Source organism: Myotis yumanensis, unplaced genomic scaffold (assembly GCF_028538775.1).
Source record: "Myotis yumanensis isolate MYYU_CA2020_CCGP unplaced genomic scaffold, mMyoYum1.0.hap1 SCAF_11, whole genome shotgun sequence".
Classification (NCBI taxonomy): domain Eukaryota; kingdom Metazoa; phylum Chordata; class Mammalia; order Chiroptera; family Vespertilionidae; genus Myotis; species Myotis yumanensis.
In genome coordinates this window covers 61279332-61294292 of record NW_027223762.1, presented here as the reverse complement: position 1 = coordinate 61294292, position 14961 = coordinate 61279332, and the positions used below count along the sequence as shown (strand labels likewise).

General features: G+C 45.9%; 1 protein-coding gene across 1 annotated transcript; it reads right to left on the bottom strand.

Annotated features, from left to right (window-relative positions):
- Positions 1-7282: 7282 nt before the first annotated feature.
- Positions 7283-13058, bottom strand: LOC139019296 (F-box only protein 31-like). The gene is made up of 3 exons (XM_070428344.1): positions 13010-13058; positions 7629-8559; positions 7283-7535 (listed from the first exon to the last, which is right to left on the bottom strand). The coding sequence occupies exons 1-3, from the start codon at positions 13056-13058 to the stop codon at positions 7283-7285; spliced, it is 1233 nt and encodes a 410-aa protein (XP_070284445.1).
- Between the last annotated feature and the right edge of the window lie 1903 nt (positions 13059-14961).

Below are 14961 nucleotides of genomic sequence, written 5' to 3'. Positions count from 1 at the left end.
TGGGCCCAGGTGGGGTTTAGTTTGAATGGCCTCCTGCACATGTGAAGTCATCTCTCTCTGTGGAAGGATTCACATCTTCTCCTGAGGCAGCCTTGAGAATACGTTAGGGTTTTCTGTTGTTGTTATTGTTTTAACCTAAAAGATTCTCCATATGTTTTTCTTTTTAAATAAAAGAGGTTTTGAGTTTTGTGTCTCTTTTTGAGAACCACACAATAGCCCTCCCACTGGGCAGCAAATAGCCAGCAGATGTGTCCACACGCAGGTCATTCACACTGCAACATGGCCAACCTGACAACATGCTCAGCGAGAGAAGCCAGGCTCAAACCCACAACACGTGACTCAGGGTCTCCTGGGTGGGGGGCCTGCCCTAGCGGAGTCTCTCCATGGCTCCTAGTCCCCAGAATGGGGCCGTGTTCTTGTCCTGCCAGGTGAACCCCACCCCCATTTCCCATCTTCTCTACGCCTGCGGTTTTCAAGTGACATGACAGAGGCCCTATGGAGCAGCCTCAGGTCTTTTAAAGCAATTCAGTCACCTGTTCTCCCTGAGTGCACCTTCGGTCAGAGACCGCGTACCTCCACGTAGGGAAATGCCAACTTAACTGCATGTGCACCATGTGAAAGGTTCCAGATTTTCCTCTCACCCCAGGTCTCAGTCTCAACAGTGCTTCTCAATGACTGAGACACAGGTGTCCCTGTGCTTGTAACTGTCACAGCCTCATTCATAACTTCGCATACTGTTCTAAGGCTAAGGATGGGGGGCTTTATTTTTAATTAAATCAAAGTGGGAAATTATCCCAAAAATGCAAAAACAGAGACTCAAACAATTCTAGTGGGGCTCAGGGGGGTGTGTGGGATGGCTGTAGGCAGGACTTCCCAAAGATGAACCGATCCGGGGAGCCAAAGAATCAGGAGGCGCCCCCAGATACAGAAGGAGGTGCAGCTGCAGTGGGTCAGGTAACTTGGGGATGGGGAAGAGCAGCCTGGAGAGACCTCTGGGTGGAGACAAAAGAGCCCTGGCCAGCTCCTCTCAGGCAGACACAGAACCCAAATTCCTACCAGGGCCTTTTCTTGGGTTCTGCTTTGCCAACCCCTGGAAAGGACAGACCATGTCCCAAAGGCAGTGGGAATATCCTAGGCAAAGACAGAGAAGAATGAGTAAGGGTGGGCTGTGCAGGCAGATGACCTATCTCAGCGCAGTGGGCGGGGGGGGGGGGTTCCCTTTTACTGTTAACTAGAGGCCGAGTGCACATGAAATCATGTACAAGTAGCACGCTTCCTCCAGCCTCAGCTGGCCACCCCGCCCATTGCTGCTCTTAGCTCTCCAAGGCTAGTAGCTCTTGCCCTTCCCTGCCCACCACGAGAGCTGCTGCTCATTTGGTGGTGACGCCATTACAGCATCATGACCACAAGCCTTTTATGATATAGATCCTCATATTTGGATATTTTTCTATGATTTTCACAGAGAAGGTAGGGGATGGGTAGGGAAAGAGAGAGAAACATTGATGTGAGAGAGACACATCAACTGCATGCTTCCACCATGTACCCCAATGGGGGCCAGGGATCCAACCTGCAACCCAGGTACATGCCCAAGACTTGGAATCTAACACACCCCCTTCAGGTGTGTGGGATGATGCTCTTACCATTGTGCACACTGGCCACGTCTGGGTGGATGTTTACCTATTAAGGACAGATCAGGGTCATTTTCTCGTAGCAGTTTTATCAATATCTACCACCTCCTTTAGTCTCTAAACCTGAAGACACCCCAACCCACCAGAGGCTCACTTGGCTCAGCAGCCAGCAATCCTCCTGCTGGGCAGATAATCAGCCTGTGCAGAGGTCGCCCACTCCCTCCCTGGGCAGCTCAATGATGGAAGCACTTATTATAGGTAATAGTTTGCACCTTCCTTGATCATCAATTTTCTTGGAGGAAATGCCAACTCCTAGTCAGATCCCACAGTCACCGGTGCAGCAGAGCTTAGTCCATTTTGCACTAACCATGGGACAGAGTGGCCACCAGCCTGGGTTTGAACTAGAGAGAGCCTCAGATCCACACAAAAGGACCCAGCACCAGCTCTGCCTGGCAACTGCTCTGGGCTTTTGCCTGCCCACACCCGCCTGCCCAGCTGCCACCATGGCTCCCAGCCTTGACACCTGAGAGCAATCTGGGCTCCTCAACCACCTGAATCTAAAATAGCCCCACCTCAACACCTGGCTGGAGGGTGCAGAGTCCACAGGGGCTTGTCCAGGCCCAGAGTTTCTCCTGGTCACTTCGGTTTTAGTTTCAGGGAGCACACTGACGTCATCATTCCTTGTGGGTGATTGTGTAGCTCACCCCAGTTCCGCACCAGTTACACTGACAGCAGCACCTCCTCTGTGTCACCTCAGTCATGTCGTGCTCTGCCCTCATGAGAACCCTGGCTTCTGGTCACCACGGGGCCCCTGGGCTGTGCTGGTGTTCACATCTGTGTGGACTGATTGGGTGAATAAGTCAAACATACTGACTTTAGAGACTGAGAAAAATGGGGAGAGAGGGTGAAAGATCAATTTGTTGTTCCACTAATTTTTTAAAATATGTTTTATTGATTTTTTACAGAGAGGAAGGGAGAGAGATAGAGAGTTAGAAGCATTGATGAGAGAGAAACATCAATCAGCTGCCTCCTGCACATCTCCCACTGGGGATGTGCCTGCAACCCAGGTACATGCCCTTGACCGGAATCGAACCTGGGACCTTTCAGTCCGCAGGCCGACGCTCTATCCACTGAGCCAAACCGGTTTCGGTGAATTTTATACATTCTTTGGTTGAATCTTGTTATTGTCCTGACCTGGGATGGAACATGCAATGTTGGCATTACTAAGATGAGGCTCTGACCCACTGTGCTATCCATGCATGGCCACATATATCTGGGATTTTAAGTAAAATAACCCACTAATGTACTGGGAAATGGAGAGATACAAGAATCTCCTTGATAATAGGTAATGGTGTATGGCAAGAATAGGATTCATGGGGTTTTATATGTGTTTCCTTTATATGGATACTAGTGGCCCAGTGCACAAAATTTGTGCAAATTAAAAGGGAATTAATTAGAGGAAATATTTTAAAAATATATTTTATTGATTTTTTACAGAGAGGAAGGGAGAGAGATAGAGAGTTAGAAACATCGATGAGAGAGAAACATCGATCAGCTGCCTCCTGCACATCTCCCACTGGGGATGTGCCCGCAACCCAGGTACATGCCCTTGACCGGAATCGAACTTGGGACCTATTTTTTTTTTTTTGAGAGTCAATTTAATGTATTATTTATGGTGCATTTTTTCCTTGCCAAGAATAAGAATAAACCAGAAAGAGAAAAAATAACAAAACTGGGAGACTGAAATACATACTGCAAGATACATACAAATCTACATATAATCCTCGTGTGCTGAAAGATTTTCTTAACAAAAAGATTGCATTCCAAGTTGCTGCTTGTTTTGATGCAAATGTGGTATGTGCCATGGCCCACAAGCCTATGGCTTCAAGTAGGTAGAGTACAGTCATCACAAGTTATTCTTTGTTCAAGATTTCTATTTCAGAGTTAAGCATGCCTTGGTAGCAATAATTGTTATACTTAGTGCAAGTAACCCAAACCAAGGAAAAGACACTGTGGGAAAAATACAAAAGATTTACTCTACCTAACCTAGCAACTCCTACTGAACAACATGTACCCTGCATATTTACGAGCTGTGGCCCGTGGTTGTGGAAAATTCTACAGAATTAGAACCAACACTGCGTGTTACATTTAGTATACAGCATGCCTTTCCTGCCCCGAGAAAGAAAAATCTGCTACTCCGCAGGTCATGAGACCGATGGCCTGGCAGCAGCAATGTGGCGGGATGTTGTTCTATTTTTAGCCCCCAAATGAAAAATAATAATAATAACATGGTTGACTATCCCGATTAAATTCCAGTCCAATTCAAAACTCATCTTCAGAGCTGTCAGCTAAGAGCATTACTCAGTCTTGCATGCTGTTGAATTCTCTCTGCTTTCTTTTGGGCCTTTTGAAGCCATTTCTCCTTCTGCGATTCATCACCTTAATGCTGTAGAGCGCTCCCAGGATGAACAAGGCTCCCACTATCACCACCCCTACAGGCACCAGCATCCAGACATATAGCCAGCCTTGTCTTTTAGTTTTTCCATCCAGCTTCTCACCAGGCCCTGACTCTGCTGCTCCCACTCGAGGGCATCTGGCACCTGGTAGGTGACTCCCTCCAGAAGGTCCCTGCTTTCCTGCTCGAAGTCAGGCTCCTGGGAGGTGATGCCAGGGAGAGTGAACCCTCACAGCTCAGTGTCACCACCCAAGCTTTCATCCAGGGAGTCTGCATCTTTATCCTCTTCATCTTCCTCCTCATCTTCCTCTTCTTCATCCTCTTCCTCCTCATCCTCTTCATCCTCATCTTCTTCTCCCTCTTCAGATTCAAGTTGGTCCAGGCCATACGGGGCAGCTGTATTAACACGGCTAACGGATGGAACAACGGTTCTTCTCTCCGAGGATGCCTCAGAATCAGAAAGTGCTGGGGCGACGCTGGGTGCCTCCTCCATTATTCCAGGCTGACGCCCTATCCACCGAGCCAAACCAGTTTTGGCAAAGAGGAGGAAATATTTTAATATTGCTATTTGCCCTTTCTCTATAATAGATGTGTCAGAGATGAAAGAAAATTAGTAAAATGTATATGAAAAATATTCCTCCTGTCAGAGTCTGGGGCGCACTGCAGGACCCAGAGTCAAGTCCCCATCCACCCGTGGCACCTCGAAATTGCTTGAGACCCAGACCCATCTTGTCCCACTCCCATTGGACAAGATCCAGACCTGGCTGGCCCAACCTTCTTCTGTTAAGCCCCACTGGGTGGGGGGGGGGGGCATAACATGGGGTCCCGTGTCTAGCCCTTCTGGGCAGGGGGCACAGTCTGAGGTCCCCCAGCCTGGCGCTGGGGGAGGGGGTGGAGCCTGAGGTCCCCTGTCAAGCCCCACTGGGTCGGGGGCACAACCTCAGGTCCCTGCCCCGGCCAGATGCCATGCAGCCTCAAGTTCCTGCTGATTGCTTGTTAAGGCTCATTACAGAACATGGCCTCCACTGTGGGTGCAGCCATCTCTGTGACGGTGTGACAGTCAATTTGTATATTCTCTCTTTATTGGGGAGGATATTTCAAATAACTGATTACAAAAGTGGAATATGTCCTTGCAGCAGTTATTCCATATGCCGAGGAAGAAGCACTGAGGAGGGCAGGAGGAAGTTGGGTTCAGGGATGCAGGCATGTATGGAACCACCAAAAGTGAATGTTTAAAAAAATTTACAGTTAAATCAATTGTACTTAAACAAACTTTTAGTAATGTATAAAACTTGCCACGTCCCAATTATTTTACTCTGTAATTATGAAAGGTCTTGTCTTGAGCATATTTGTTGCTACTGTATCAGTATGTTGGAAATGAAATATATGATGTTCTACTGAAATATCTTATCATGTCCATGTTCAGTGCTATCGTTTTAGCAGTTTGACACTGATGATGATGAGAACATTTACAGCAGGGAAGATGACAAGTACTACAAACCTAGACTTCACTTAATGTATTATTGAATGCTTAGACTTAAAAAGAGTGATGGGCAATGTAAGCAATGCAGATTAAACCTGTGTTAATATGGTACCAGTTTATTTCAATTGTACATAAGAAAAAAATTGAGAAAAACAATTTTGCTTCCAGTATTCAAAACCAATAGTTCCATATGGCAAAGAAGTCACTTGAGTCATTGAGGAATGAGTGAAATTCAAACATATGTGTTAGATGCAGCTCTGCCCTCCTATTGGTTAAAATAGTAAACCCATTTAAAAATATGAAAACCATTCTGAACAGACAGAATGACCAAAATACAATGTAACTGCAATGCTTCATATGTTCGTGCAATTATATAGTTTTTCATAGATTGACCTGTACGGTTTCCACCAATGAGATAGCTTCATTTGATGTGGACAAGACAGTGTGTTGACATCTAAGGTCTATAACAGATGTCACGTGAAAAACGAGAAAACTAATGAGCGGTCCTTAACAGATGGCGCACGAAACACGAGAAAGCTCGTGAGCTGTACAAAAGGTGTTAAAAGCAGCAAGAGGAAAACAGTCAGTTACTTACAAGGGAGTAACCATAGGACTGTCAGCTGATTTCTCAACAGAAACTATGAAGGCCAGAAGGAAGTGGCCAGAAATATTCAAAGTGATGAATACCAAGAACCTACAACCAACTTTATTTTACCCAGCAAAGCTATCATTCAGAATTGAAGGTCAGATAAAGAGCTTCACAGATAAGAAAAAGCTAAAGGAGTTCATCACCACCAAACCAGTACTATATGAAATGCTGAAAGGTATCCTTTAAGAAGAGGAAGGAGAAAAAGGTAAAGATACAAATTATGAACAACAAATGCACATCTATCAACAAGTGAATCTAAAAATCAAGTGAATAAATAATCTGATGAACAGAATAAACTGGTGAATATAATAGAATCAGGGGCATAGAAAGGGAGTGGACTGACTATTCTCAAGGGGAAAGCGGTGTGGGAGTGCAGGAAGAGAATGGACAAAAATCATACACCTATGGATGAGGACAGTGGGAAAGAGAGGTAAGGGCAGAGGGTGGGGTGGGAACTGGGTGGAAGGGAGCTATTTGGGGAAAAGAGAGGAACAACTATAATAATCTGAACAATAAAGATTTAATTAAAAACATAAAATAAAATGTACAATTCAGTGGTTTTTATTATATTCAGAGTTGTACAATCTAACAATTACCACTATCTAATTTTAGGCTCTTTCCTTTTTCTTTCTTTCCTTTTAAAAGGACATGCTCAGCCCTAGCTGGTTTGGCTCAGTGGATAGAGCCTGGACCTGTGGATGGGAAGACCTAAGACCATGGGAAAACACATATTGTTTTTGTGATTAATCACTATGCTTTAATTATGTTCAACTGGTAACAATGAAATTGGGGGTCGCCACAACATGAGGAACTGTATTAAAGGGTCGCGGCATTAGGAAGGTTGAGACCACTGGTCTAAGGTTTATTTCTACCTCAGTTGTTGGCTCATACCCAGCCTGGCCCAGGTCCCGGCTTGGGCAGGAGGCAAACAACTGATGTGTTTCTTTCACATGGATTATTTCTGTCTTTCCCTCTCTCCCCCACTCTCTCTAAACATCAATGGGAAAATATCCTCGGGTGAGGATTTAAAAAACAAAGGTGGGTAACCTGGTCAGAAGGCCAAATCTTCAAAGTGCATGGAAGCTGCTCATCACAGGGTGTCTGGACTGAATGTTCCAGAGCATCTCCAGGAAGGCCTGCGGGGATGGCGCCTCCACATTCTGGAAGATGTTCTGGACTCTGCCAAGCAGGATGAAGTATTTCTCCTCCAGTGAGATGAACCCGAGGTGGTTCTCATCGAACAGGATGACGACTCCAGGGAGGCGCATGAGGTTGTGGAAGCCACTTAAGATAACATTGTGCACGCCATAGAAACACATCCTGCAGGTTCGGGGGTAGTTCTGGTCTCTTGAGCTCACGCCCACAGGCAGAACAAACGGAACAGGCTGCTCCTCCCAAGCTGCAGCCCCGGACTCCCCGACGCTGGGCTGGGCAGGGCTCTGCCAGCCATGGCCCTGGCTTTCCTTAGTCCCATCTTCTTGCTGCTGCTGCTCCCGGATCACCTGCTCGTCAATCTCCCGGACCATGCGGGAGAGCTCGTTGAAGTTGCGGAAGATCTGGCCATCTTGCAGCTGGATGCCGCGCCTGAGGTGGATCTCAAATGTCCAGATTAAACCTCCCCTGATCTCGGTGACCCTGGCATACTTCCCATGGAAGCTGAGTATGGCAATCTTCTTTGGTCTGAAGCTCTCGTCTTTGAATTGGAAGAGGCCTGGCCTGATGAGGTCGCCCGGGTGGCTTGGCGGGAGGTAGAGGCGGCGGTAGGTCACCCAGTCATACTGCTGTCTGTCCTCCCGCACCAGCTCCAGCCCCCGTTCTCTCCTAATCTGTGGTGGTAAATCCATTCGGTGGTCTCTTTGGATCCACTGGATGCTGAACCTGTCCTTCCGAATCTGCAGGTGACGGCTGTGGGAAAAGCTGTAGAAGTCATCCAGGTACTCCAGCGTGGCTGATTTTCTTTCTGTCAGGCGAATTCTAAAGGAGGGCTTGAATTGCATTGGGTCATCCACATGGGTGTTATGGGAAGGCCTGCAGGTCCCACCAGTAATGCATAAGCCACCTACCACTACATTCAGCAGTGTTCCATAGTCTCTATCTAGCTGCCACAATCCCAAAATGTTTCTGTATGGGTGGAGCAGCTTCACATAAACTTCTCGATAAGACATACCGATCATCTTCAGGTTCTGCAAGATTTCACAAACGCCATACTCTTCCCGGCAGCACCGTCTCCAGATGCTGTCGGTGTGCAGGATGTGGTGGAATTTGGTGCAGGCCTGGGCCAGGCTGGGCAGGTCGGTGCCGGGAGCAAGGCGAAGATTTTCACTAGCATCTCCACTGGCAGGTCCTGCAGCGAGCAGTACGGGGGCGGCATGGGGCTCGAGATTCCTCCACTCCCCGCACAGCACCACGCTTCCGTGTCCGCCTCGAGGTGCTTTTTTGCCAGAGCTGGCTTGCCCTAGGCCGCTGCGGTCTCAGCTGGGCCCTGGCACTCCTGTTGACACTGCTTGCCCTTGGCCGCTGCCCTCTCAGCTGGGCCCTGACACTCCTGATGACACCGACATCCCAGCAAAGAGCCCACTCCGCAGAGGCAAGCGCACTCCTCCATGCCTCCATGCTTAACAGCCACCACAGTGTGGGCAGCCGCCCCTCAGCAGGGTTTTAAGCTGGCTGGGTCTGCCCTAGAGTCCAGCCACGCCCCCTAGGGCCTAGCCACGCCCTCTCAGAGAGGAGCCAATTGTAGGACTTTAAACCCATACCCATTAACAGTTGCCTCCCTTTCCCAATGCCCCGCCCTATCCTCCCACCCTAACCCCAGGCAGTCACTAATCTGCTTTCTGTAGGGAGGTGCCTCCAGGGAAATGCCTATGCTGGGGGGGACATTTCCCAGAAATGCAGTAAAAAATAAACACAACTGTGGTACATCTACACAATGGAATACTACACTGCGGTAAAAAAGAAAGAATTCTTGCCATTTGCAACAGCATGGATGGAACTAGAGAGCATTATACGAAGTGAAATTAGCAGTCAGAGAAAGATAAATACCACATGATCTCACTCCTTTGTGGAATATAGAGACCAACATAGACTGATGAACAGGGACAGATCCAAAGAGAGAATCAGTGATCAGACTATCAATCCCCAGAGGGAAAGTAGGGGAGGGTGGGGGTAAGGGGAAGAGATCAATCAAAGGACTTGTATGCATGCATTATAAGCCAAACCAATGGACATGGACAACAGGGGGATGAGAACATGAGTGGGTGGGGAGGTTGCGGGTTATTGGGGGGATGAGGACACATTTGTAATACCTTAACCAATAAAGAAATTAAAGATTAAAAAAATAATAAAATAAAAAACATTCATGAGAATGTTTAAAAATTGGACCCCTCGTACATTGCTGGTGAAAATGTAAAACAGCGGAGCCACGTTGGAAAACGAGAGTCACCCGATGGCCCAGAAGTTCCACGTCTAGGAACATACCCAAAAGAAATGGAAACATGTTCACACAAAAAACTTCTACACTATGTTCACAGTGGCGTTATTCATAAGAGCCTCAAACCAGAAACAACCGAAATACTCATCAACTGATAAATGGATAAACAACATGTGGTATACCCACACACTAGAATATAGCATACATAAAACTTCAAAATATTATGCTAGGTGAAAAAAGCCAGTCACAACTAAGATGTCTTTAAATAGAGACACATATAAAACAAGATGATGTACTAACTGATGGATGGGCAAGCTATGATCAGAGGCTGAAAGGAGACTAGCTCTGCCTTTTTGCAAACAATAATGTTTTAGTACTTGCTAGTATGTAGAGTGTTTCTGCTATATTATAGAACATGAAGGGAATTTACTATAAGCATGGAATATCTGTCATTTTAGTCAGAAAGTAATTTGTTTTTAGAATGCAATGAAAAATCTATACTTGCAGATAATAAAATTAATGGATTATGAAATAGAAACATGAACAATTTTAGGAAGAGCTTATTTATGATGTAAACACCCCAAAAGGTAAGTAAAACACTGCCCACAATCAAAGGAGATGGAGGTAAATAAAAGTGGGAAAGAGGCTTTTAAAAATATAGATTCTTATAAAGCCACTCTTCTTGAAAATCTTGTCCACAGCCTTTATAAAATTATATTAAGTCCTCACTTAACAATGTCAATAGGTTCTTGGAACTGCAGCAAAATGATGCATAATAATTACAATTTTACCACAGCCTTATTGATATACATATAAAAAAAAAAAAACGAGTTAAATCCCTGGGGAATTCATTAGTGTTATAACAAAATGTTTAGTGTTAAATAAAAAATTATGCGACGACCTGCTATATGTGTCAAGAACAAATAAAAACTTTAAAAATCTCCTTCACAAATATTAGCAAAAAGCTTCAGCCATCTGTCACTTGACCAAGTAACCTTGACTTACCCATCTGCCAGAAACACAGTTTGGATCCAAGTGTTCTTTTTTATACTAGTAAGCTGTGCATTGTTGTACCTGTCTCATAGTTAAGATTTTAAAATGAAAGCTACAAGATCTCTGGTAGCATTGGTCTATATATTTTTGCATGTCTATGCATACTTATATGTTAAACATGGGTCATTTTTTCTTTCTCTGAATGGTATAGCCAAAATTCATTTTTAAAGAGCTCTATTGAGATCAAGTATATACCCTCAAAAATAAGGAGACTACTAAAAACACATAATGAAAGAAAATTAAGTTTTTGTTTTATGTAAGTCTACTGTTTTCATCAGCTAGGAGGACAAAGTGTTCCTGGACTATTGGTCTGCTCTTGATAATAGATTATAAAAGGTTTTATTTATTTTGTTTTAAATGTTTAACCTTTATTCGACCTAAAAAGCAAAGACTTTGAGTCTTACCAAATGTTTGTCAAGGTCACTTGATCTAAGATAAACTTCTAGTTTAAGTTTGTTAGTTTAAATAAAGCAGGCATGTCTTTAGAGTTATTAGAATTAAATATAATACTTTATTCCACCTAGATTTACTAAAAGTCAAATAAGCTCATGTTATCTCTATTACAAAATGTGTGAGCAAGAAAGGTAACCTCATATGTTGGATTGCCACTTCTGAGGAAGTTGAGACTCAGCTACATAAGAAGAAGCCAGTTGGCTTAAGAAAGTCACTCCTTAAAACTGGGTCTTTTTAAAACTTACTTTATCCTAATTGGTTTGGCTCTGAAATGAATTTCAGACATTGAGAATTATCCAATATAATAAAAGGCTAATATGCAAATTGGCCCCTCTACTGGGAGTTTGACCCAGGGGGCGGAGCCAGCCGGTCAAACTCTCTCATCCCCTCCTCCTGGCCCATTGAGATGGCCCCCATAAGGGTAGGCAGGCTGGACCCTTTGTGTGTACAAATTCGTGCACTTGACCTCTAGTCATGCTTATAACCATTAGTCTCCTTGGTACCTCAAAAGTTGTAAACGCGTGTTCACAGCCAGTAACCACCAAGAAGATGATCTCCCTAAGATTAGAACATCAAAAAAAGAGCAAGGAGAATGACTGATTTAAAAATGTGAACCCGACAGCATTACTTGTGAATACCCCACAGACTCAGCAAAAAAAATAATGGAGACTCCAAATCAGTAGCACGAATCATGCCAATGCCTTAAATATTGACCACATCTCTCTGTGTGGCTGATAATCTGATCAGAAGGAGGGGAATTGTTAAAAACAAGACAACAGGCCAAAAATGGAGTTGCTTTTACTAAGTCCCACATCACCAAAGCCAAGACTTAACCAGAAATGTACTCTTAAACCAGTCAATCAGAAATCACCTGATCAGCACTAGATAGCCCCGCACCACCCCCTAGACTAGAGAAATGTAACTTTGCCTCCAGCAGCCTACTTCTCTGCTTACTATAACATTCTTTCCCCATTCTATTCTGGCTATAAAAATGTTTCATTTTGTACAGCTTCACAGAACTCCTTTTTATCTACTAGATTGCATGCTGCCTGATTTCAATTGATCTTTGCTCAAATATGCACTTAACATGCCCTAAGTGCCAGTCACCATAGGAGAAGCCAGATCCCCCAGACTTTTTTTTTTTTAATTTTTATTTTTCGCTAAAAGTATTACAAAGGGTATTACATAAGTGTCCTTTTTCCCCCCCGCCCTTAACAAGCCCCTGCCCTCCCTTACCCCCGAGTGTCTTATGTCCATTAGTTATGGTTATATGGATGCATACAAGTCCTTCGGTTGATCTCTTACTCCCATCCCTCCAGTCCCCCAACCCTCCCTGGTCTTCCCACTGCAGCCCGACAATCAGTTTGAGGCAGCTCTGCCTCTGTATCTATTATTGTTCAAAAGTTTGTAATGGTCTTAATTATCCATGAAAGAGTGAGATCATGTGGTATTTTTCCTTCATTGACTGGCTTGTTTCACTTAGCATAATGCTCTCCAGTTCCATCCATGCTGTTGCAAATGGTAAGAGTTCCTTCTTTTTAACAGCAGCATAGTATTCCATCGTGTAGATGTACCACAGTTTTCTAATCCATTCATCTACTGATGGGCACTTAGGCTGTCTGAAGATCTTAGCTATGGTGAATTGTGCTGCTATGAACATCGGGGTGCATATATCCTTTCTGATCGGTGTTTCTGGTGTCTTGGGATATATTCCTAGAAGTGGGATCACAGGGTCAAATGGGAGTTCCATTTCCAATTTTTTGAGGAACCTCCATACTGCCTTCCCGCCAGACTTGAAGTGAGAGCCTAGCTCTGATCTCAGCACATCAGTGGACCAGGCTTCTGAGAGGAGACTCACTGTGACCGCGTTTCCGGGGCTGCTGCCCTCTGGCCAGAAGGGGCGTCATCCCGCCCCGCTCTGCTCCCTGCCCTCCACCAGGAAGTCCAGCCACTCCCTGCTCCCTGCTCTCCCCAGGAAGTCCCGCCCCTGCCGGAAGTTAGAGCCCCTGCCTCTGGAAGATGGTGGCTTTCCAGTGCTCATGGCCTCAGGAAGCGCGAGGCAGGCATGGGCCCTTGGGATGGAGCGAAGCAGGCGGCAGGCGGGGCCCTGGAGCAGCTAAGCCCGCGGTGAGGAGTCCCTGCTGGGACTCCTAGCCACCCCCGTGGCGGAGCAGCGCCCATTGCAGGTGGTCCATTCCCTCCCCCAGAAGGAGGCCAGGCCAAGCCAGGCCAGGGCAGGGCAGGCTGGGCTCGGTCATCCCGGTGAGGTCCCCGCTCTGCGGGCACCAGCTGCGTAGGGAGCCGCCTTCTGAGGTCGGGGTTCCCTCCATCCTCACCTCGCCAGGCCCGCTGCTCCCTGCAGAGTGTGACGGAGCCCGGGCCTTCCTCGTGCCCGTGTGGATCCAGAGTTTCCCAGCGCACCCCGCCCCCGCACCTCCTGTGTCAGACTGGGACCCCCCACAGCCACGTGGTTCTGGCCGGGACAGGATTGCAGGGAGATGCGGGGACAGCCGTGGGCCTGAGGTTATGGCCACTTCTCACTTCACCTTCACTCATGGCGTGAAGGGCACCAGCAATGACAGTTCCAGGGAAGCCATTGCGGGGCCTCAGCCCATGGCAGCCCCTGAAGCCTGTGCCCAGCGAGGAGCTCTCCCGACGCTGCGCCCAGGGAACCCCAGTTCTGCGGGGCCAGGAAGGTCCTCCCGGGATGAGAGGAGCATGAAGCCCTTGGCGTGAGTCACTGAATGGCGCTTGAGTCACTTAAAAATAAAACCAGGTCTCTGCTGATTTGTGTTAAAATCCCATCGAATGACTGTAAGTGCTTAAATAACCTCAGTAACATGAACGGTATTGCTATTTTTAAATGCTATATTAAGTTTTATTTTGAAGACATCAATTAAATTTAAAATTTGAGAAAATTTGATATAATTAAATAATCCCATTCACTTGTTTAAAACATCCAACTTGAGTGGCTGTTATGCATGAGTTTTTCTTGATATCTAAAGAATTCTAATTTCTTTTTTAAGTTATATTTGAACATAATATAGTGCCTCTTCAGGTTTATCTTTAAAAGGGGCTCGAATTGGCAGTTTACAGGTTACATTTATGTGTTAACTAAAGAATATTCCAAGTCTATAGGATCTGGCCTCTGTGAAGTAATTGTCCCATCCTGCCCATCGGTGCCTTTCTCTGATGTCTTCTAGCATTTAGTGTTTACAGTCTAACCTGTTGAGCTCACCTGCACCCACAATTTAACTAGCCCCCGCTAACCTGCTCTCCCCCCAGTTTCTTTTTCCGGCTTTTGTTCCCCAATGTTTAAATCTTTCTCATCCAGTGTCTGAGTGGCTGGTCATACCTGCTAGTTGTCCGGCACAGCTGTGTTCCTCCAGGCCTAGGTCTCACTTCCTGACTGGACCGTTGACATCCATCCAAGCCATCCTACTTCTCCCTCCTCCTCCTCCAGTCTCAGCCTGCAGTTCAGAATGAGTGCTGTTAGATATGCACCTTGTGCAGCGTTACGGACAGAGATGCATTTGAACACTTCTAACAGTGCTGTTTTTCCAGGGAACCAGATGGCTGCTGATCAAAGCACGCCACCTTGTAGGAGACGAGGGGGTGTACTTACAGGGGAGGTTTGAGTGCTGTCGCAGATTGCTCTGTGCTTCATTCACCAGTCCGTGCTGTTGTGCATCAGTACTGTACACTCAGACAGGTTTGCAAAGATTATGCCCTGTGGTAGTGTACACACTATCATATGTATATCTATGTGTTAATTTTTAATATGTTTTTGTTAACTTCAGAGAGAAATGG

Bases quoted from the DNA above. Each gene is read 5' to 3' on its own strand.
- LOC139019296 (XM_070428344.1), bottom strand. From the start codon at position 13,058: ATGACGCCCCTTCTGGCCAGAGGGCAGCAGCCCCGGAAACGCGGTCAC. The intron at 8,560-13,009 runs GTGAGTCTCCTC...TGCTCGCTGCAG, and splicing joins GCCCCGGAAACGCGGTCACA to GACCTGCCAGTGGAGATGCT. The intron at 7,536-7,628 runs GTCCGGGGCTGC...CCGAACCTGCAG, and splicing joins GCCCAGCCCAGCGTCGGGGA to GATGTGTTTCTATGGCGTGC.